Here is a 24,211-nt window from a genome sequence, read left to right as displayed (position 1 = left end):
AGAGAGAGAGAGAGAGAGAGAGAGAGAGAGAGAGAGAGAGAGAGAGAGAGAGAGAGAATGAGAGGAAAGGAGGGGGAAATAAAATACAACTCACAAGAAAACCCCACAGTACATTACAGACAGGAAACTAATAACCACCAATAAACAAATTATACACACATCATTGTACATAAAACACAACACAATATCCACACACACCCTCAAACACACCAATTACACTATTACAACTATACAATATTTATCAGAGGAAAATATTAAATAGAGAGGGAGAGAAAGGCTGCTTCCCAATATGTCCTTTCTCCTGAAGTGTAAGCTTGTGCTTCCCCCAGCGCATTTGAAAAGCATTGGACAGAGTTTCCACCATATGCTTGAGGCATACCAATCTTTTTCTTTTAAATCCATGAGAGGGAGTGAACAAGTGCACACTTCAGGAGTCAGGAAAGATATTGGGATGCAGGGTATATACGTAAGGAGCCCAAGCCTCCAAGTTTTAACCTCTCCTGTCCTCTGCACTTTAGCATTTGTCAACAGAGGTCAAAGCTGCACGTGTTATAAAATAAACCACAATAAAATAAAGCCATTAACCAGCAGAACCACTCTGGGCACAGAAACAAATGAGAAGCGCCAGAAGGAGGAGGAGGAGGAGGAAGAAGAAGGGGAGGTTTAAAGCACTATATCCCACTTTAAAAGCGGAAGGCCGGCAGCCATTTTGGGGCGCTTTTGGAGGATGTATTTTTTTGCTTTTAGAGTGTGGATGAAGCTTCTATTATTATTATTACAGGGCCGTCAGCGGCTGTGGCTCAACACACTAACCACCACTAACACCAGTCAGCTAGTCACCAAAGACCGTACGGCTACTACCGTCACTTACCTAGCACTGCAAGTAGCTGTCTGTCTGTCTGTCTGTCTGTCTGTCTGTCTGTCTGTCTGTCTGTCTGTCTGTCTGTCTGTCTGTCTGTCTGTCTGTCTGTCTGTCTGTCTGTCTGTCTGTCTGTCTGTCTGTCTGTCTGTCTGTCTGTCTGGTTGTAAGTCTGTCTGTCTGTCTGTCTGTCTGTCTGTCTGTCTGTCTGTCTGTCTGTCTGTCTGTCTGTCTGTCTGTCTGTCTGTCTGTCTGTCTGTCTGTCTGTCTGTCTGTCTGTCTGTCTGTCTGTCTGCCTGCCTGCCTGCCTGCCTGCCTGCCTGCCTGCCTGCCTGCCTGCCTGCCTGCCTGCCTGCCTGCCTGCCTGTCTGTCTGTCTGTCTGCCTGCCTGCCTGCCAGTCTGTCTGTGTCTGTGTGTAACACTGTGTGTGTGGAGGGGTGCGCTATACACCTGCCCAGTGCCGGTAAGCCATTCATTCCCAAAGTGTGTACAGTATCTAGACTAGACCTATATGTTTTGATCTAGCCTGGCCTTAGTGCTCTCCCACTAAAAGACTGAAGCACACCTTAAAAAGCACTAGATGGGGTGGCAGGATAGCCTAGTGGTTAGAGCGTTGGACTAGTAACCGGAAGGTTGCAAGTTCAAACCCCCGAGCTGACAAGGTACAAATCTGTCGTTCTGCCCCTGAATAGGCAGTTAACCCACTGTTACTAGGCCGTCATTGAAAATAAGAATTTGTTCTTAACACACTTGCCTAGTTAAATAAAGGTTAAAATAATAATAAAATAATAAAAACTTGTGAACAGTGTTTCAGCACAGCCAAATGCATCCCCCACTCCAGCCACTAACATTCATAGGTCTACTGCTGTATAGACTATGTCAGCTTGAGTCAATGCCACTTGTATAGGGACATTTGTGGTGAGCAGGGAGCAGGCATAAGATCTGATCCAGAGTCTTGGTTTAGGGTTGTAAAGGAGAATGGAGAGCTAGTCCAGAGGACTGACTCTGGACTAGCACATAGGGCCTGGGCACCCCCCTGGTACTGTGATGAAACAATGTTTTGGTCACCTCAGAGTGGAGGGCAATTCCAGAAACAGAGAGAAGTAACCAGCTTTTACTTCAAGAAATGAACCATAACACACCAGTGGCCTTTACTCTGCTACCAGTTTATAGAGACACAAACATGTTAACACTGATTTGGTTTAATCATCAGGATTTAAATGAGTCACAGTTTTTTCTCTCAGAATTCTCCAATTGTGTATGGATTATACAGTATCTTGGATTTGTGTATTGTTTGTGTGACTGGTTGTACACGGCTAAACATGGCAGTTGTACTGGTGTCTCTGAGTAAGGCGAGAGGAGACACCAGAGTAAAGAGCCACAGGAGTGAGAAGAGGACACGGCAACACAAAACAAAAACGACAACAAAAACAAAGGGAGCACAAAGGAAAACACAGGACACACCACGGACAGACGGACGGACAGAGACCGGGTAGAGGACAGTGACAGACAGACAGACAAGTGTAACACAGAGCAACAAGAGCCGACATACAAACGCATGACACGACACAACCTGAGGAGGGAGACAACAACAGACACGTCAGAAGACATGGTCCCCCTCACAACCCCACCCTCCTCTCCATGGTGGTCCTAACACACATACTCACAAACGTACACACTCATTGCAGAGAACAGAGGGCTAGCATCGCAGCCGACACACACACACACACACACATATATACACACAGCTCTAACCGATGGACAGAGGGACATCCACAGCCAAACACATGTACCGTAGCTCATTCACAACCACATACTCCCGATCAGAATCTTGTGTTATGTTGGTCGCGTTGCGTAGTGGTTTAATTGGTCAAATGGGTCATGAAGTGCTCAGTTTATGGTGTGTAACAGTGCTCTAAGACAGGGAGTCAAGGGGTAGGCTACAAGTACATTTGGTGAGAAATCCTGTGTGTTGTGTGTGTGTGGAGGAGTTCTGAGAGGGTGAATTTGAATGGAGGCCTGTGCTGAGATTGCAGGCGAGGTCTCTGGGAAGGAGGGAAGGAAGGATGGAGGGAGGGAAGAGATGAGGAGGGGGAGGCCATCATATCGCTCACATCACGTTACATAACGCCATTTAGCCTCCCATTGCACAATTAAGCCCGGCTCCTCTCTTTCTTCCTCTCTTTCTCCCTCTATTGGATCCAATGAGTCATGTAGGTCTAATCGGTCCCATTCGCTCAGGGCACATTCTCTCACCCCTCAGTGGAAAACGGTTGTGGCGTTTTGGTGGTGAGAGAGAGAGAGAGAGAGAAGAGAAGGTTGAGTAAGAGCGAGAGAAGAGAGAGAGAATAGAGAGTGGGGGAGAGAGAGAGAGGACTACACTGGTCTGCAGGAACTGAGAGGGGGTTTGGGGTCATCCGGAGGGCAGAAATGGAGGTTAAAGGTTGTGCGTCTGTCTGTGTGTGTAATGTCAGGTTAAGTGCAGAAGTTGAACTGAATGAAATTGACCAAAGGCTAAGCCAGAGTTGGGGTTGAACTGTGTTAAATGTGGGTAAACACATACATTTCCAAACATGCGTTGATGTACACTGCCCTCCTGAATGATTGGAAAATATGAAGAAAAAAGACTGTGACAAAATGTCATTGTTTATCAGCTTTAATTTACACTCAAGATAAGATGAATCTGACCTGTAATTGAGATTTTTTTTTAAACATTTAAAAATAATAATAAAAATTCATCAAGAAATAATAATTTTATTCAAAAACATGCTTGTCACAATTATTGGCACCCTAGAAATTCTTAGGAACAAAATCTAATTAATGTGAGGAATATTCCGGTTAAGATATTACTTTTTAAAGTTCATCTGACTCTTTGGGAACTCTTAAGTGGTCCTTCCATGACTTCCTATTTCACTGGGATGGCGACACACCAGCTAAACTCCCTTAGTCATCCATCAACATGGGAAAGGCCAGAGAACACACACATGAAATTAGATTAAAAATACAATTTTAAAAAGTTGTTGACCTTCACAAATCTGGCAATGGCTATAAAATGATAGCTACAACCCTGATAATACACATTTCCACTATTAGGGCAATAATTAAGAAATTAAAAACAACTGATGCAGTGATAATCCTGCTTGGAAGAGGACGCAAGTTTATTTTGACCCCACACAGAGTGAGAAGGACGGTTCAAGAGGCACAAAAATCTCCAAGGATCACAGTTGGAGAATTGCCAAAGTTGGCTACATCTTGGGGACACCAACTCACCAAAACTACAATTAGATGCCACCTTTATGCCAACAAGTTATTTGGAAGGGTTGCCGCCTCTGCTGTCACCAAACTACAAACGTAAGTGCCTGGAGTTTGCTATATTTGCTATATATCTGTGATGTTGTGGGGATGTTTTACTTCCAAAGACCCTGGGAACCTTGTTAGGATACATGGCATCATGGACTCCATCAAGCACCAGAATATTTTAGGCCAAAACCTGTCTGCCTCTACCAGGTGGCTAAAACGGGGTCAATCCAAAGCATACCTCTGAATCCACACTAAAATGGTTCACTGACCACAGAATCAAGCTTTTGCAACGGCCATCCCAGTCCCCTGACCTAAAACCCCATTGAAAACCTGTGGGGTGAGCTGAAGATGAGAGCCCACAAGCGAGGACCAAGGACCCTGAAGGATCTGTAGAGTTTCTGTATGGAGGAATAGTCTCAAATCCCTTCCTATGTGTTTTCCCACCTCATCAAACATTACAGGAGATGACTCAGTGCCACGCCCTGACCTTAGAGAGACTTTTTATTTCTCTATTTGGTTAAGTCGGGGTGTGATTTGGTGGGCATTCTAGTTTTTCTATTTCTTTGTTGGCCGGGTATGGTTCCCAATCAGAGGCAGCTGTCTATCGTTGTCTCTGATTGGGGATCATACTTAGGCAGCCTTTTTTCCACTTTTAGTTTGTGGGATCTTGTTTTTGTGTAGTGCCTGTGAGCCCTCCAGTCGTTTACATCTCGTTTGCTGTTTTTGTTGGCGAGTTTCATTTTTAATAAACATGTGGAACTCTATGCACGCTGCGCCTTGGTCCGCTCATTACAACGAACGTGACACTCAGAGCTGTTATCTTGGCAATGGGAGGGTGCACCAAGTACTAAATGCAGGGGAGCCAATGATTGTGACATGCATGTTTATTAATAAAATATTTACTTATTGATGACCATTTGTTTTTCTTTGATCAATTTGAACTCAATTAAAGGTTCGATTCATATGAGATTTTGAGTGGAAGATCAAGCTGATAAACAACAATTACATTTTTTCACTGCCTTCTTGAGTTCATACAGTATTCAGCCAGGGTGCCAACAATTCATGAGGGCACTAAATGCATACACACAAACATGCACACACGCACCTGCGCACTCACACACACTCACACACATACGCACCCGCGCATGAACACGCACACAAACACATACGCACGCGCAGACCCGTGCATGAACACACATACATTTACCCTCCCACCCTACACTTAGCACCATAATATACCATGAAAATGCTGAACCAAACCTTAAAGCTTTAAAGGAAGAAGCAATTAACTGTCATGCATTCTTAAACATACAACCTTTTAAGAGTGTGTGTGTGTGTGTGTGTGTGTGTGTGTGTGTGTGTGTGTGTGTGTGTGTGTGTGTGTGTGTGTGTGTGTGTGTGTGTGTGTGTGTGTGTGTGTGTGTGTGTGTGTGTGTGTGTGTGTGTGGGGGGAGTGGAACTGTGTTACTGTGTGTTTGCTCATTGTGCTTTCAACCAAACTTCTGTATGTGTCTTTTGTGTTACCTCTGATTCGCTATGGTTTAATCCAGGAGGAGGCTGACTTTGCATTGAGGTCCTGCTGTAGCAGAGGCCCCTCCGGCTTGAACCACTCCTCTCCTGGAGGGGATGCCGGGCTGGCCGCTGCAGCGTCTGGTGTTTGTTGTGAGGGGAGTGTTGGAGTGGGGTTTGTAGAGGAGTGTATTTGGGATCGGGGACGTCGGGGGTAGGCCGGGCGGGGGGTTAGTTTTAGGTTGAGGTTCAAAATGGCAGGTGGAAGGGGTTGAATTGTTGGAGGTAGAACCATGGGGATGTCAGGTGAAAGAAGAAGCAGGTGAGTGGAACAAGGTAAATAAAAAAGATGTCCAGTGAGAAAGCATGGAGAAATGGAGGGCAGGGGGAGAGGAGGATGAATGGATGGGTGGAGCGATAGCAAGCAGACAGGGTGTGGAGAGGAGAGAGAGAGACAAAGAGGAAGAAAGCATGACCAATAAATGAGAGCCAGAATGAGAGCCACAATACAGATAGATAGATAGATGATAGATACAGATAAATACTACATGACCAAAAGTATGTGGACACCTACTCTTCGAACATATCATACCAACATTTATGGGCATTAATATGGAGTTGGTCCCCCATTTTTCCACTCTTCTGGGAAGGCTTTCCACTAGATGTTGGAACATTGTTGTGGGGACTTGCTTCCATTCAGCCACAGCGAGGTCGAGTACTGATGCTGAGCAACTAGGCCTGGCTCGCAGCCTGCGTTCCAATTCATCCCAAAGGTGTTCGATGGGGTTGAGGTCAGGGCTCTGTGCAGGTCAGTCAAGTTCTTCCACACTGATCTCGACAAACCATTTCTGTTTGGACCTCACTTTGTGCACAGGGGCGGGGCATTGTCATGCTGAAACAGCAAATGGCCTTCCCCAAACTGCTGACACAAAGTTGGAAGCACAGAATCGTCTAGAATGTCATTGTATGGGGTAGTGTTAAGAATTCCCTTCACTGGAACGAAGCGGCCTAGCCCGAACCATGAAAAACAGCCCCAGACCATTATTCCTAAGCATATGGGCAGGTAGCCCCTCTGCCAGAGAACGAGTTTCCACTGCTCCAGAGTCCAATGATGCCTAGCTTTACACCACTCCAGCCGACGCTTGGCATTGGCATGGTGATCTTAGGCCTGTGTGCGGCTGCTCGGCCATGGAAACCCATTTCATGAAGCTCCTAATGAACAGTTCCTGTGCTGACGTTGCTTCCAGAGGCAGTTTGGAACTCCGTAGTGAGTGTTGCAACTGAGGACAGACTATTTTCATGTGCTATGCTCTTTAGCACTGTGCAGTCTCATTCTGTGAGCTTGTGTGGCCTACCACTTGCTCCTAGTTTCCACTGCACAATAACAGTACATACAGTTGACCGGGCAACTCTAGCAGGGCAGAAATTTGACGAACTGACTTGTTGGAAAGGTGGCATCCTATGACTGTGCCACATTGAAAGTCACTGAGCTCTTCATTTTGAACAGTCTACTACCAATGTTTGTCTATGGCGATTGCATGGCTGTGTGCTCGATTTTATACACCTGTCAGCAATGTGTGACTTATTAAATAGGCAAATCCACTCATTTGAATGGGTGTCCACATACTTTTGTATATATAGTGTAGATAGATAGATAGGATAGATAGCATGATGACAGGCAGTAGAAGACAGATTGACAGCCAGATGCAGTGTGATAGCTATTCAGTCAGCGATCGTTCCGTACAGATCTCATTTCAGAACAGGCTGTGAAAATGTGCATTAAAGCTGAAGAAAGAAAAAGCAGAGCTAAACCAGTGGGTTGAAATAGAGTACCTGTAAGTGCATGTATGTCGAAAAACGATATAATTAATAATTATAATAATAAATGCCATTTAGCAGATGTTTTTATCCAAAGTGACATACAGTCATGTGTGCATTAATTGTACGTATGGATGGTTGAACCCACTATACAGGCATTGCAAGCACCATGCTCAACCAACTGAGCTACAATGGAGCACTGTTGATATGTACTGATATGTACTGATATGTACCGAACTCAGGCAATAATACCTATATGATATTTTACAACTCCAGTGTCCAGAACGGCATTAGAAAGCACCACAGCACATTTACATATACAGTAGTAGACGTGGGGTGCCAATGTCATTGAATACAGCATGTGGGAACTGGTCCAACAAAATATCAATCTATTGATATTTCACTTATGCCATAATGTGTCATAACCCAGTTCATATAGGAATGTCTGGAGCGTGAGACAGCTCAAAACAGCCTGTGGATATTGTGGGCGGGGTCTGTGACTGTCAGTAAAATGATTGGTTATGAGAAATATGAGAAGGGGGAGGGGTCAGGGGAGAAGTGGTAGGGCAATACCTAGTGTTTCCGTAGTGTGTGTGTGTGTTTATGTAAGTGTGAATTGGAAGTCAAATAATTCCAAGAGATGCACTTGATTACATTTGCCTGATACGATGGAATCAATGGAATAGTTCCAAAAGCAAACAAAAAGCTGAATCAAACGCACCTCAAATACTGTTAAGTTTAATGAAAGTATTTGACCTAAGGTACTTGAACCAGCTCTGAAGTGTATAGCTCTGTACGTGTTTGTGTGTGTGTGAATATGTGTGTATGGGAGTGTCATGAGCACACAGTGAGTGTTGAGCTGCTGAGTGTCGAGCTACTGAACCCTTGGGTATGGCGGAGCGCAGCCCCTGACTCTGACCCCCGCCCTGACCCTGTCCTGGGCATACCTTTCCTCACGTTGCCGTCTGTAGCACGGAACTCTCCGGTACTGAGGAGGAAGCAGGCGCGGTCATGGGGATAGCGCTCACGGCTCCCGCCGGTGCCCAGACCCCCAGCAGCAGGACTCCTCTCCTCCCCAAGCACCATGTCTATGGTGGGGCAGTCTTCATTAGCCAGGGCTGCATTGGCCGCATCGCCATTCTGCTTGGAATCTGGAGGGGAGAGGAGGAGGGGGAAGAAGAGGGGGGAGAGAGGGGAAGGAGGAGAAAGATAGGGGGGATGGGTCAGAGGGAGGGGGAGACAAGGAGGCATGTAAGAAAAGGTAAGGAGGGTCGACAGAGAAGGGTGAGGAGGTGGGAGAGGGAAGAAAGGGTAGGGAGGGACAGAGGGAGAAATTAGTAGGAAAGAAGAAAGATAAGGTGATTGGGTGGGGTGTAAGGAATGAGGGAAGGAGAAGGGTGGGAGAGAGATAAAGGGAGAAGTAAATGGATGGAGAGGCGAAAGAGAGAAAATATGTGGAAGGCAGGAGAGATAAAGTGAAGAGGAGGTAGAAAGAGGAGAAGGGGAGGAGGAAGAATGTGTAAGAAGAGGGGGATAAATGGAGAGGAGAGAAGGCAGAGAAATAAATAAGTAGCAGGAAAAGGGGGGGTGGGGAAAGGTATGACAACAAGATCAATTAGGTTTAAGGTGAGATAATAAGAACAAGGAAGTAGAGAAGGACAGGAACGAAGAAGGAGACAGAGGAAGGAGGGTGATGTGTGAGAACGAGAGAGGGGTAGGAAGATAGAGGGTTAAATGAATATAAGACGAGATGAGATTGTTAAAAGTGAGAGTGCGGGTTGTACATGGTGAAGACGGTGAGGCGAGAAGAAGGAAAGGAGACAAAGAGGGGGGAGAAGAACATCAGTGTCCTGTGATAGTCTTGCTCATCATGTGACCAAAACACTGCAGTGGAGGAGAGGAGGCAGGAACCCAGCGTCTCCAGGTCCACACACACACAAGCACACACTGAGTTGAGCATCATTACATTAACACACACATTACAAAAGAGAGAGAGAAGAGAGAGTGAGAGAATCGGGAGGGCGAGAAAGAGAAGGGGAACTGAGAGATACAACAGAGTGTAGATACTCACATACATGCGCACTCGTACAAACACACACACACACACACTCGCGGTGAGATGCTGCGGGGTAACTTGTGCTTATAGCTTCCGACACAGCTGTCAAATCTAATTAGAATTGAGTTACTGCTCAACAATTTACAGAAATAACCCAGCGGGCCAAATCTTACAATGACACACAGAGAGACAGCGAGAGAGAGAAATTCAGTAAATAGCATATTACAGAGAGAGGGAAAGTGGTGAGAGAGGGAGAGAGGTGTGTATGTGTGTATGTGTACAGTATATGTCATTGAGCGAGTGTGTGTGTGTGTAATATTAATGTGTAAACATACTGAATTGTAATTGGATGCATTTTACCACCGTACCGCCGTATGATTGGTTAATAAAATTCACCCATTTATTTCAATTTTCGCCCTGAAAACTGTCTGTAGCTGTCTGTAGCTCAGGCCCTGAAGCAAGGATATGCATATTTTTGGTACCATTTGAAATGTGTGGAAATTTGAAATGAATGTAGGGTAATATAACACAATAGATCAGGTGAAAGATAATAAAAGAAAAAACCAACCGTTCTTTGAATCGAACCCACTACCCTGGCATTACAAGCGCCATGCTCTACCAACTGAGCTACAGAAGGACCGCAGATAATACAAAGAAAAAACCAACCGTTCTTTGGTATTTATTTTGGTACAATCATTGTTGAAATGCAAGAGAAAGGACATAATGTATTATTCCAGCCCAGGTGTAATTCAGATTTTGGCCACTAGATGAAAGCAATGTATGTGCAAAGTGTATGACTGATCCACTGAACCATTGCATTTCTGTTCAAAATGTTGTATCAAGACTGCCCAAATGTGCCTAATTTGTTTATTAATAACTTTCCATGTTCTAAACTGTGCACTCTAAAGCAATAGCATGGTATTCTTTCACTATAATAGCTACTGTAAAGTGTACAGTGCAGTTAGATTAACAAGAATTTAAAGCTTTCTGACAATTTCAGATATGTCTATGTCCTGGGAAATGTTCTTGTTACTTACAACCTCATGCTAGACGCATTAGGTCCAGCCGGGGACCCACCAATCCTGAAGAAGTTTTAAGACCACCCAGGTGGTGAGGTCATGGTCAGTTGATCATGGTATGAGACATGTGAACATTTAGAATATTGGTTCAGAAATAATATCCTATTGGTGAGCCAACTGGTAAATGCAGAGGGTATTTTACTCAGTTATAAAGAATTCTTATCACTTTACAAGGTCCTGTAACACCTAAAGATTTTGCAATTGTTTTAGATGCCATTCCTTCAGGTGTTGCTATGTTATTCAGGAACATGTCAAGACCTGACCCTCAGAGCCTACCTTCTGTTGACCCTGTTGACTCATCAGTAGGAAAGATTTGTTTCTCTTTTGGTCCATTCAACAACAGAGCGATTACGATCCTTGTTTCAGCAGGATGTTGTATCTATACCTTATGTCATGCCTTATTGGAATGGATTTATTGATAATATCTGTTGGAAAAAAGTTTGGATGTTGCCACAAAAATACCTTCTTTTTAACAAAATTAAGGAAGTTTCCTTTAAAATTATTCATAAATATTATCCTGCCAACCACTATATGAAGAAGTTTAAGGAAAACATCAACTCAAATTGCTCCTTTTGTAATGACCACCCAGAAAAAGTTGTGCATCTTTTTTTGGCATTGTATGCATGTAAGAAAACTGTGGCAAGACATCAGTAGGTTTATAATTGAACACATTTATGAATATTTTACACTATTGTGGGAGATGTACTGTTTGGATTCTTTACATACAATAGAAATAAGCGGAATCATTTTTATGTAATTAATTTTATTATTCTTTTGGCCAAATTTCATATACACAAATGTAAATTTACAAACAGAAAACCACATTTTCGTATCCTACAAAAAGAAATTGAACTGTATTTTAAGACAGTTAAATGCTCTACTAACAAAAAAGCTGTTAGAATTGTAAGTATATTCATGTCCCTTAAGGTCCTTGTGTAATTGTAATGTGATATTGTACCCCCTAGCTAGATTGTCCATTGTTTGTAATCTATGTATGCTTGTGTTCCCTCATGTGCTTTATGTATTGATTTGTTGTTAATAAAAATAAAATACAAATTAAAAAAGACATGTGAACATACCATTTATAGCTAGCTAATGAAGAGCTACGTTAAGAAATATCCTGTATTTTATTATTTTGTGTGCAAAACAAGACATGGTGTCAGGGTAAAAGGACTAAAATATGGCTTTTGCTGGAGTTCCTTCACCTCGAATGGACTGGGAGTCTACAAACTTACCCGATGCTTGGGAGTAAGTTCAAACAGCATGTGGAGCTAATGTTCGCGGATCCTCTGAGGGAAAGAGAAGAGGAAAAGTTCAGCTACCTGCTCCTCTGTATCGGTGAAAAAGGGGAGATATTTACAACATGGACACTTACCGAGGCTGAATCAAAGGTACTGAAAATATACTACGATCGTTTTGAAGCATATGTTGTGCCGAAGACCAATACGATTTTGCTAGGTACAAATTCGATGAGAAAGAACAGGGAGTTAGCGAATCGTCTGAACAGTTTGTGACTGAGCTGCGTCTGCTTGTGAAAGGCTGTGATTATGCAAACCGCGAATAAGATTACTCACCGTTAATGAGAGAGAAACTTTTGAATATTGGGTCTGAGCTAACGCCGGACATAGCCAGATCTCACGAGCTAGCACTGGCTCAGATGAAAACAGTTTCGCGAGGAAGCACGAGCGCATCACGTGAACAATCACGTGCAGACATCAAAGCACACCTCCGGTGCACAGAGAGCGCTCCTCAGAACGTAGAGAGACATAACTCCAAAAACAGAGCGACACAGACTCAAAACGCCCCAAAACATGTGGATGCTGTGGATACAAAGTGTATGGCCAACAGGGAAATTTCCCAGCTGAAGGCAAACAGTGTACAAAATGTGGAAAATTTAGTCACTTTGCAAAAGTGTGCTGAACTTACCGTGGAAAAACAGTGCACACAGTGAGTGAAGATAGTGTCAATTAAAGAGAAAAATGCTGATGACCTGTTTATTGATTCAGTGACACAGAAAAATTGAATATCAGAGACAGAACAAGCCTTTGCTGACATTGAGATAGGAACACAAGGCACTGAGCTAAAGTTCAAACTAGACATTGGTGCACAAGTAAACATTATTCCTCTGAATAAGTACCGCAGCTTGACATCTGAGAGCTACAGCTCATCAGGCGCAGACTGACTGGTTATGGTGGTGAACAGCTCCCAGTAAAAGGCACACGCACTTTCAAATGCAAATACGAGGAAAGTGACAAGATGTTGGACTTTTACGTTGTTGACACTAGAGCACCTGCAGTGCTAGGTCTTAAAGAATGTTTAGACATGGACCTCATCAAGCTTGTTTTACCAGTGACAGCACCAGTAGAGACAGACTATGTTTGCTGATGTTTTTACAGGAATAAGATTATTCCCCAGAGAATGTACCATTCACCTTGATCCAGACGCAACCCCTGTGGTCTACCCACCGAGAAAGATTCCCCTTGCTCTCAGCGCCCGTCTGAGGAAAGAGGTGTAGAGCATGGAGCAATCTGACATAGTCATCAAGGTTACAGAACCGACGTTAGTTGTGGTGGACAAACCACGCACAGGCAAGCTCAGAGTATGTCTCGACCCAAGAACAAGGCTATCAAACGCCCCCATTACCCTTTACTGACGCTAGATGGAATCACACACAAGCTAGCGGGAGCACGCTACTTCAGTGTCATGGACGCCAGATCAGATTACTGGGCTATCAAGCTCACAGAAGAGTCATCTAAGCTCACAACGTTCAACACATCATTTCGACGGTACAGGTTCCGTCGCCTGCATTTTGGGATTATCTCAGCCCAAGACAAGTTTCAGCGAAAGATCGGCAAAGTGTACAAAGGCCTAGACGGAGTTGGGGCAACTGTGGATGGCATCCTTGTCTATGGTCAAACCAAAGAGGAACACGACAGAAACCTCCGTGCGATGCTGCAAAGGTCCCTCGAGAGAGGAGTCCGGCTCAACCCCGAGAAGAGCACAGTCGGCGCTGCAGAGGTCAGCTATTTCGGACATCTTCTCACAGCGACTGGAATCAAGACAGATCCATAGAAGATCTCAGCCATACAAAAAAATGGAGCCACCAAAGAACCGTGCAGAGCTGGAAACAGTGCTTGGCATGGTCAACTACCTAGCCAAGTTCGCTCCCAGCCTTTCCAATGGTAAGGCACCCCTGTGTCAGCTGCTAAAGCAGTCCAGTGAGTTTCTCTGGGACAAGCAACACGACATTGCTTTCCAGAAAGTGAAAGACTCGATCACGATTGAACCAGGGCCAATCTGCACCACATCTGCAGCTGTGATACACAAGCTGAAAGCAATTTTTTGCCAGGCATGGCATTGTAGAGACTTTAATATCTGACAACGGCCCCGGTTACAAATACAATGACTTTTAATCCTTCATAAAAGCATGGGAGTTCACACATCATCACAAGCCCACATTACCCTCAAAGTAATGGCCTTGCCGAAAAATCTGTGCAGATTGATAAATCACTCATGGACAAAGCAAAACGCAGACGAGAGACCCCTACCTCAGTCTCCTTGAATACCGCAACACTCCAGTTGACAACCTAAAATCACCAGCCCAGCTGTTGATGAGGCACGGACTTCGCTCAGTCATTCCCAGCACCAACCAGCAGCTGCAACCTGAGGTCGTAGGCTACAAGAAAATGCATGAAAAACGTGCACAGAGACAACAACAAAAGCGATACTATGACAGGTCAGCTAGACCACAGCCAGTTAGAATCCAGGAGCATGGCCTCTGGAAACCAGCAGTCGCCATCCAGCCAGCTGACACTGAACATTCATATCACGTCCGCTCCGCAGAAGGAGCGGTGTACCGAGGCAATCGTCGCCTCCTACTGAACACAAAAGAACAATACACTGACGAGGTGAACTGTTCCCCTGAAAGAGAAAGTGATGGACTAAACACACACACAACACAACATATACCATACTTACCTGCAACACCACAAGAACTGTTGACTGACACAGAAGCATGCTCAGCATCATATCGCACAAGGTCAGGAAGAGAGGTCAAGCCCAGAGCTGTCCTAGACCTGTGAAATGTCAAAAGGTGTAGGCGGATCGCTGCCCTAAAACAGTTCCAGACTGTAAACTTGTTATTGAAAAGTTGACTTGAAATGCTTTGGTATTGTATTTGTTTGAAATTTTAAGATGTTATTGCTACCGAGAAAGCTGAGTTGCTGAGATTCCTTTGTTCTAAAAGTAACAGTATGCTGAATCATTTGTTTTATGTTGATTCAGTTGGTGCAGTATGCAGTATAAATTGTTACTTACCTTGAGTTCAAACTACAGAGCATGTATTCAAAAGAACCGCTTAGAATATGAACAAATATATATTTTTGTTATAAAAGAAAGGGGATGTAATATCCATATGTGTAAACATAGTGAATTGTAGTTGGATGCATTTTACCACAGTATCATACTGCGCTATGATTGGTTAAGACCACCCAGGTGGTGAGGTCATGGTCAGTTGATCATTGTATGAGATACGTGAACATGCCACTTATAAAGAGCTGTGTTAAGAAATATCCTGTCATACTGCATTTTATTATTTTGTACAAAAGCGTTCAAAACAAGACTGTGTGTGTTCAAACAGGCTTTATAACACGATGCTGTGGCAACACCTGGTAGTGGAGCCAGGGGGCGTCGGAACATTAAGAGGTCAAAGATTCATTAAAGTAAGAGGCTTCATGAAGATCACTCACTCTACCAACTACAAAACTGAAGTTCGAAGATCACTATACAGTCTGTCCCTCCTTACCTCTTCTTATCTTCCTCTCGCTCATGTCCAAATAGCTACATGTTAGAACACTGATATTCTGGATGAATCTGTAAATATCGGTTGTATTTGCGTGTTTATACCTGCATTAGGATACAGCCACACACCAGTTGACAGCATATTAGAAAAAAGAAAAGGCCATATTTTATCTTCCTTGATGCTGTTGTTTTTGATGGCAGGTTTAGTACATCTGACTAACTATTGTGTGGAGGCAACATGGAGACCAGATGCACTCGGGGAGGTAGCTCTGCTCTTCTTAGCAGCATAGACTGTTGGGACATTTCAAAACAATACAAAAGCAACATGTCAGGCTACATTTTTCATTGTAAATATGCTATTGGTACTAACCCTGGAAATGACCCTGTATATAGCTTACTTACTTTCTCGTTCTAATTTCTATTAGTTCATTTTCAGCTGTTGTCGAACACTCATGGGTGTGAAAAGACTATTCTCTTCCTCAATAGTGTGTAGAGAATTCTACTAGGAAAAAAAGTCAAAATGCGTATGACATCCGGCATTTAATGTTCAATTGATTTTTGAAATTTCACATAGTATAAAACTAGGGATGCACTGATATTACATTTTTGGCCGATACCCGATGTGCTCCTTGCCAAAGAAAAATGATGCCAATAACTGATATTTAACATTTTAGCTGCCTTTTAATCATTCTAGTAGTTAAATAGTTGAAACACACACACACACACACACCACACTGACCAAAAAATATATTTTGTTGGCTTTTACGTATGTCCTCATTACCAGTAAAACATAATCAAAACCTATTTCTTTCACTTACTTGCTGTGCTGTTTCGTTGTTCCTTTGTTCATTCTCAACCAGGATTTCATCATAAATGTCCAGCAGTGAAGTTTCAGCTCTGTCTGTCCGTGGCCTCTCTTCCTCGTGGCGAACTGTCACTGTGTCTGTTTCCATCTTGTCCCGGTGTGTCTGTAACATTTCACGTAAACCCTGTTTCTTGTCTGCATCAAAGTAGCGGTCCTTGTACCTAGCATCGAGCATGGTGGCGACACAGTAGAGGCTAAGTGAGAATGTCACAGAATCGCTTGTTCACGGCCTCTAGTAGAATACTTTTCCAAGTTAATTCAACTGTCTGTGTTGGCATTTTTGTTGAGCAGGCGTTTCAATGCCATGACAAGTTATCACGTCTGCTGCAAATGCAGTTGAGCTTATTTCTAGCAAGTAGCAAGTAGCTCATGAATGTGAGTTTCAACAATAGTGTGTAACTCCGGTAGGGCAACATCTGGAAAAATTGTGCCTACTTGGTAGTGTGTACCGGTGCTCGACCACTCTGCAAAAGCCAACATCATCCACGACAGAGAAGGGTTGATTGTCAAGGGCAATGAATACCATTATCTTGGCATTAATGGATTTCGCCTTTGAGTTGTCTCGCTGAAATGTTCTTACTCCTTCAAATGACTGCTTGACTTGTTGACTGCTCGATCCACACAGCAGACATTGTGGGTTAGGTTAGGAATGCTGTGTTGCACATGTAGCGCTAAATTCTTCGTAGCATCATTACATCATGTACCTACGTTATATAGGTATGCAAGTCAGCTTTGACATCGGTTTTGCACATCGCCGTTAAACTAGACATCGGGCTGATGCCGATTCTGACATGCTTACTGATATATTGCGCATCCCTATATAAAACTTTTCACAAAATCAAAAGACCTACTATTTAGGACTATTTATGGGTATTCGGACACGGCCTTAGACTTCAGAGGCCGGTTTCCTAGACACATATTAAGCTTAGTCCTAGACTATTTATTTGTATTTATTTAACCTGGTAAGACCCATTGAGGTTAAAAGGGCAAAACAGGGAAATAGCAGCGTGTACATAAGATATTACAGAAAAATACTAAATACATACAAAAGACAGTGTCACAAATTACAGATACAATTGAAGATTAGAAACAACTACAGCTATCACATATGTGGCGTCGATCAGAGTCTTAAAAACAGGCAAGGACAGTAACCTCCCCTAACTTTATTCTAGGATGAACGGGATGAAAGGTGTACCCGTGCTTTAGTCTCCTGGTGGAGAGAGAGGTCCATTGCACCATAGCATACAAATCACAGTGATGGGTGATCTAATGTAGTGTTTGTAATACATCTTAAAGCACCATGATACACTGTGTCCAGAGTTTAAGGTACTTGCTGAGGCCTGCAATTAGATAATATCACAATAATCTAGCACTGTTTTTTTTTAAGTGCTTTGAACATGATCCTTTCTGACTAACATTGAAAAGCAAGATGTGTTCCTAAAATAGAAATCCAATTTCAACGTCAGTTTCTTGGTTATCAATGTGCTGTTTAAAATTCAACTTTTCATCTAACCAAATCCATAGATACTTATAAGAGGTGCCCCTATCAATTTGCTGGCCTTTTATTGTTCAAATCTGCAAGTGAGGATTTTGGTGTCTCTAATGCAACCAACTGGACAATGATCACATAAATCATACCAACGGCCGAGTATTTATGCGGATTGTTAGTTAGAATGACACCAATAAGTGTTGATTTAGGGATGTCTTCTGGATTGAGTCTTGTGACTGCATTTATAATTTGAGTCAAATTCAGTGTATTGCACAGTCCTCTTATTGCGTCAGTTTGGACATAAATCCCAGTTTAAATCGCCCATGAGGACCATTTCATTTTTCCCCCGAACCACGCATCAGTTCAGCCAGAGAATCCAGGGATTCTACTTTTGCAGATGGAGGTCTATAGCATCCTATTACATCTAAGTTCACAGCTTTCGATTAACTGCAGTTTCAATGCTAAAAACTCTAACTGTTTTGGATTAGATAAAGACCTTAGTTCAGTAACCACATATCTGTCTAATATAGATGGTTATACCTCCCCCTTTGTTGGTCACATCGATAAACATTATAACCATCCAAGCCTATAGACTGATTTAGAACAGATTTCTTAAACCGGGTTTCGGACTGAACTACGACATCTGTCAGCAGTGTGAACCTAAACTTTTATCATGTCCATTTTCAGCATCAGACTCCTCACATTAATATGAGTCAGTCCCAACCCTGATTTAGTTTTAAAATAATTTGGAATCAGAAGTAAAGTACAAAGAACAAGAAGAAGCCTGAAGGAGGAGAGATTACTAGAAACAAACTCGGTTTATCATTTTATCTGTAATTAATTGAGTAGAGTACCCTGTGCATTTCAGGTAAAAATAACAACCCAATGTTTTTTTATCCCAGGACAAATTAGCGAGCTAGCTAAATTGCCACAAATGTTGAATGATTTTCGACCTGTCCCCAAATCAATACACTTGGTTCAGAGTTAATTTTGATATTTCAAACTGTGTGTCCGGATCGCGTCTGGTATGGTTGGACAAAATCAACATGCGTGCCTGCGTGCGATGGCACATGCGAGCGGTATGGTCAGCGGTGCATGTACACTAGATAGTGGCAAATTGCAGCATGCTGCTTAGGCCGCCCATTGTGACCTTCTTGTGGGCGTGCTGGCAGCATATGGCAACATGCTCGATTGTGCGTCAAGAATTCAGCATAGCAAGTTTGTATGAAGGTCTGGTTATTAAATGGGTAGATAGTAATATCCTCTAAAACGCTCTGGTGACAAATAAACTTTGCTGCCCTGTTTCCAATTGTCCACATGTATGGGAGAACCTATTCAAGTAAGTAAATACATTTCGATAATGTAAAAAAACAACAATGATGTATTATTTGCTAACTAGCTAACGTTACTGTGCAGGCTAACTCAAATGAGCTGCTAAATGAGCTAGTTGGCTAGCTAGCCAACTTCATATACTGTATAGATTGCAGGCCAAGTGAATTAAATATCACCAGCTAACGTTACCTAACTTCATATTAGCTAGCTATCGTGATGGATTTGTCACTGTAAAACCTTCAAATGCATTTGTAGGTAGCTAGCTAACAGCCTTGGAGGAGGGTGAAAGGACAGCAGCCCCAACTGTCAAAGTGAGTAGGCTATTCTGGATAGGGCAGGTACTTTTGTGTAGTTCTTGTCCCTAGAAGTGAGAACGGAGATAATATAACATAATATTCAGCACGGTGTAATTTGACTATAATGAAGTCTGTTTGTGAGGTTTTCTGTCCTCGGATAACGAGAGCTAAGAAAGCCTGTCGACATATGAAGAGCAGTGGTTCTCTTTTGTTGTTGCCTCAGCACTGCACAGTTGAGTCAAATGAGCAACTCATCATCAAGCTTCAAGTGGTATTTGTGTTCATTTGTGATGCTATCCTTGATATGATCCTGTTATTGTCACATGCAAATATGTGTGCCCAGGTATCTATCAAATCAAATGTTATTTGTCACATTCACGTGGTTAGCAGATGTTAATGCGAGTGTAGCGAAATGCTTGCGCTTCTAGTTCCGACAATGCAGTAGTAACCAACGAGTAATCTAACCTAACATTTCCAAAACTACTACCTTATACACACAAGTGTAAAGGGATAAAGAATATGTACATAAAGATATATGAATGAGTGATGGTACAGAACTGCATAGGCAAGATGCAGTAGATGGTATCGAGTACAGTATATACATATGAGACGAGTAATGTAGGGTATGTAAACAAAGTGGCATAGTTTAAAGTGGCTAGTGATAGATGTATTACATAAAGATGCAGTAGATGATATAGAGTACAGTATATACATATGAGATGAGTAATGTAGGGTATGTAAAACATTATATTAAGTAGCATATTTTAAAGTCGCTAGTGATATATTTTTACATCAATTTCCATCATTAAAGTGGCTGAAGTGAGTCAGTGTGTTGGCAGCAGCCACTCAATGTTAGTGGTGGCTGTTTAACAGTCTGATGGCCTTGAGATAGTAGCTGTTTTTCAGTCTCTCGGTCCCTGCTTTGATGTACCTGTACTGACCTCGCCTTCTGGAAGATAGCGGGGTGAACAGGCAGTGGCTCGGGTGGTTGTTGTCCTTGATGATCTTTATGCCTTCCTGTGACATCGGGTGGTGTAGGTGTCCTGGAGGGCAGGTAGTTTGCCCCCGGTGATGGAGAGCCTTACGCTTGTGGGCGGAGCAGTACCAGGCGGTGATACAGCCCGACAGGATGCTCTCGATTGTGTATCTGTAGAAGTTTGTGAGTGCTTTTGGTGACAAGCTAAATTTCTTCAGCCTCCTGAGGTTGAAGAGGCGCTGCTGCGCCTTCTTCACGACGCTGTCTGTGTGGGTGGACCAATTCAGTTTGTCCGTGATGTGAACGCCGCAGAACTTAAAACTTACTACCCTCTCCACTACTGTCCCGTCGATGTGGATAGGGGGGTGCTCCCTCTGCTGTTTCCTGAAGTCCATAATCATCTCCTTTGTTGACGTTGAGTGTGAGGTTATTTTCCTGGCACCACACTCTGAGGGCCCTCACCTCCTCCCTGTAGGCCGTCTCGTCGTTGTTGGTAATCAAGCCTATCGCTGTAGGGTCGTCCGCAAACTTTATGATTGAGTTGGAGGCGTGCATGGCCATGCAGTCGTGGGTGAACAGGGAGTACAGGAGAGGGCTCAGAACGCACCCTTGTGGGCCCCAGTGTTGAGGATCAGCGGGGTGATGTTACCTACCCTCACCACCTGGGGGCGGCCGATCAGAAAATCTAGTACCCAGTTGCACAGGGCGGGGTCGAGACCTAGGGTCTCGAGCTTGATGACGAGTTTGGAGGGTACTATGGTGTTAAATGCTGAGCTGTAGTCGATGAACAGCATTCTCACATAGGTATTCCTCTTGTCCAGATGGGTTAGGGCAGTGTGGTTGCAATTGCGTCGTCTGTGGACCTATTTGGGCGGTAAATCAAATTGGAGTGGGTCTAGGGTGTCAGGTAGGGTGGAGGTGATATGGTCCTTGACTAATATAATAATAATATATGCCATTTAGCAGACGCTTTTATCCAAAGCGACTTACAGTCATTTGTGCATACATTCTACGTATGGGTGGTCCCGGGGATCGAACCCACTACCCTGGCGTTACAAGCGCCATGCTCTACCAACTGAGCTACAGAAGGACCAGACTAGTCTCTCAAAGCACTTCATGATGACGGAAGTGAGTGCTACAGGGCGGTAGTCGTTTAGCTCAGTTACCTTAGCTTTCTTGGGAACAGGGACAATGGTGGCCCTCTTGAAGCATGTGGGAACAGCAGACTGGGATAAGGATTGATTTAATATGTCCGTAAACACACCAGCCAGCTGGTCTGCGCATGCTCTGAGGACGTGGCTGGCAATGCCGTCTGGGCCTGCAGCCTCGCGAGGGTTAACACGTTTAAATGTTTTACTCACGTCAGCTGCAGTGAAGGAGAGTCCGCAGGTTTTGGTTGCGGGCCGTGTCAGTGGCACTGTATTGTCCTCAAAGCGGGCAAAAAAGTTATTTAGTCTGTCTGGGAGCAAGACATCCTGCGACGGGGCTGGTTTTCTTTTTGTAATCCATGATAGACTGTAGACCCTGCCACATACCTCTTGTGTCTGAGCCGTTGAATTGCGACTCTACTTTGTCTCTATACTAACGCTTAGCTTGTTTGATTGCCTTGCGGAGGGAATAGCTACACTGTTTGTATTCAGTCCACTGTTTGTATTAAATCCAATGTTATCAGGGATATTATAATTTAGTAATCCCCAATGACCTGGTAATGTAAAAGTCTAATAATTACATTGTCTTCCATATTCCTACAGGTAGCTTGTAACTGGAGATTCCTCTAAACGATTGCCTACAGTTAATTTGTAGGGCACTGCAAGGTTGTGTGACCAGGGCCATCTGGGACTGCCTCCTGGAGGAATTCAGGTGTGTGAAGGCTACCTGTGTTCTGCATAACTTCATGAGGATGGACCAGGAGGGGATTTGCAGCTCGCCGCCGTGTGCCAGAGAAGAAGTCTGCTGCTCTGCAGGATGTTTCAAGGATGGGGTCCAACAACGCAGCAAGAAAGGCCATCTGTGTGCCTTGAGATCTTCACCTACTTCTTCGAAGAGGGTGCTGTTCCCTGGCAACACCAGACTACACTATGCATAACCAAAGGCTCTTTTAAGAGCCATTCACATTGCAATAAAAGTATTCTTCCATTTGCTTAGCTCTGTCAACTGCAGTTGAGGGTGCTGTTTAGGTAAGGGTGTAATGTCTGTACAAAAACAAAACAGGCTATTTTAAATCACCCATATTGAAAAAATGTAGGACAATTAGACACCCTATAACTCATACCTATACACTCATGTATCAATCTGATTGATGGATTGTGTTGTGCAGTAAGCAGACTCAGGTATATAACTGTGGATCCTTCCACCTTCAAATAATTGGCAAGAGGGCCAACAATGGAGAATAGTAAGACATTATTTTTATAAACTACACTATATTGTTTGTCCTCGTGTGTCCGTTCATGTTCTTCAGCATAAAGTACTCTGCAGCCACTTTGTGTGGTGTGGACACAAGGTTTTTTATTTTATTTTTATTTTACCTTTATTTAACCAGGCAAGTCAGTTAAGAACACATTCTTATTTTCAATGACGGCCTGGGAACAGTGGGTTAACTGCCTGTTCAGGGGCAGAACGACAGATTTGTACCTTGTCAGCTCGGGGGTTTGAACTCACAACCTTCCGGTTACTAGTCCAATGCTCTAACCACTAGGCTACCCTGTTGAACATTGTCTCTTTAGCTACCTTGTTTTCTCAATAACAGTACCTCTCCTTCACTTCATCCCTCTCTCCTCTTCTCCCTAAATCCTCTAGGTTATATCAGCTGTGTCGGTGAACCCCTCCCGCAACTGAACTGGCTACATAGAGGGCACAGCATGATCAGAGGTGAGAGGTCACTTGGTCAGGACAACAGGAAGTATTATTAAAGAGAAGCTTTACCTTGAAATACAGATAGAGATGCAGTAGTCCCAGAGTTAATGAGCCAAGGTCAGTTTTGCATGTCACCTCCTGATGATTATGACTAACAATGTTAGGATAAAAAATGAAAACACATGCTCTCTCTCTCTCTCTCTCGTCTGCAGATGTTTGGATGAGAGGATGCCAACCCCCAGTCCCATCATTGCCACCTCACCCGCTCTTAAGATAACCTTCGGGCCGACTCGAGACACTTATATAATTGTGATGAACTGAGAGAATATTTGGGTAGCACTGATTCATTAATCATATGCTGCCTTCTCTGCTCCTATGTTCTTACCTCTTTCCCTTTGTCTTTTACACCTCTCGCAGCCTCCTCTTTCTTCCTCTGTTTTTATAATGCACAACAGATGTGCGTTGAAGTACAGATTTCACTTGTATTTATAATATTACAATTATAATATTTATAATGTATGTATTTATAACACTTGGATAATAAACTTCTTTCAATAAAGTATTTCACATTCTCTACTGGTTGAAATGAATGAATGAATGTCAGTTAAGAACAAATTGGTATTTACAATGACGGCTTAGATATTAGATATTGAGATAAACCTGTCATGACGTTTATGACCCCCATAAATACCTTTCCCCCTTTTCTCTCTACTCTACAGAATGAACTCTTGGAAAGCCCTTTGTTAAAATAGAGAGAGTATGGTGACATCAAAAGGTTGGGAACGGAACAATATTTCTGTAATCCAACCAGTTGAAAGTATCCATTGGTACTTAAAGAATATGATGTCAGTTTAAATCAAATCAAAGTTTATTTGTCATGTGCGTCGAATACAACAGGTGTAGACCTTACAGTGAAATGCTAAAAAGGTATTAGGTGAATAATAGGTAAGTAAAGAAATAAAAACAGTAGAAAATGAA

The 24,211-nt window shown here is 43.2% G+C and overlaps 1 protein-coding gene and 1 long non-coding RNA gene across 6 annotated transcripts in view; one reads left to right on the top strand and one right to left on the bottom strand.

The window, feature by feature from the left end:
* The window catches only part of LOC124037969 (potassium voltage-gated channel subfamily C member 1-like), a 147,059-nt gene that overhangs the window by 39,265 nt on the left and 83,583 nt on the right, over positions 1-24,211 (bottom strand). For 3 of the 4 annotated variants that reach the window (XM_046353288.1, XM_046353287.1, XM_046353285.1), the window contains exon 3: positions 8,435-8,638. In XM_046353288.1, the coding sequence (XP_046209244.1) occupies positions 8,435-8,638 (204 nt within the window). Of the gene's footprint in view, positions 1-5,684; positions 5,811-8,434; positions 8,639-24,211 lie in introns of all 4 variants that reach the window. The other variant, XM_046353286.1, reaches the window with a different exon arrangement.
* On the top strand, positions 18,847-23,795 carry LOC124037971. Of its 2 annotated transcripts, none has more exons than XR_006839284.1 (4): positions 18,847-19,115; positions 22,132-22,772; positions 23,177-23,248; positions 23,446-23,795. It is a non-coding gene; the product is annotated as an uncharacterized LOC124037971 (long non-coding RNA). The 2 variants fall into 2 exon arrangements; XR_006839283.1 differs by having other exon boundaries at positions 18,861-19,115; positions 22,132-22,427.

Source organism: Oncorhynchus gorbuscha, linkage group LG06, assembly GCF_021184085.1.
Source record: "Oncorhynchus gorbuscha isolate QuinsamMale2020 ecotype Even-year linkage group LG06, OgorEven_v1.0, whole genome shotgun sequence".
Lineage (NCBI taxonomy): Eukaryota > Metazoa > Chordata > Actinopteri > Salmoniformes > Salmonidae > Oncorhynchus > Oncorhynchus gorbuscha.
Note: the sequence above shows the minus strand (reverse complement) of the source record. Positions and strands in the feature narration are given on the sequence as shown.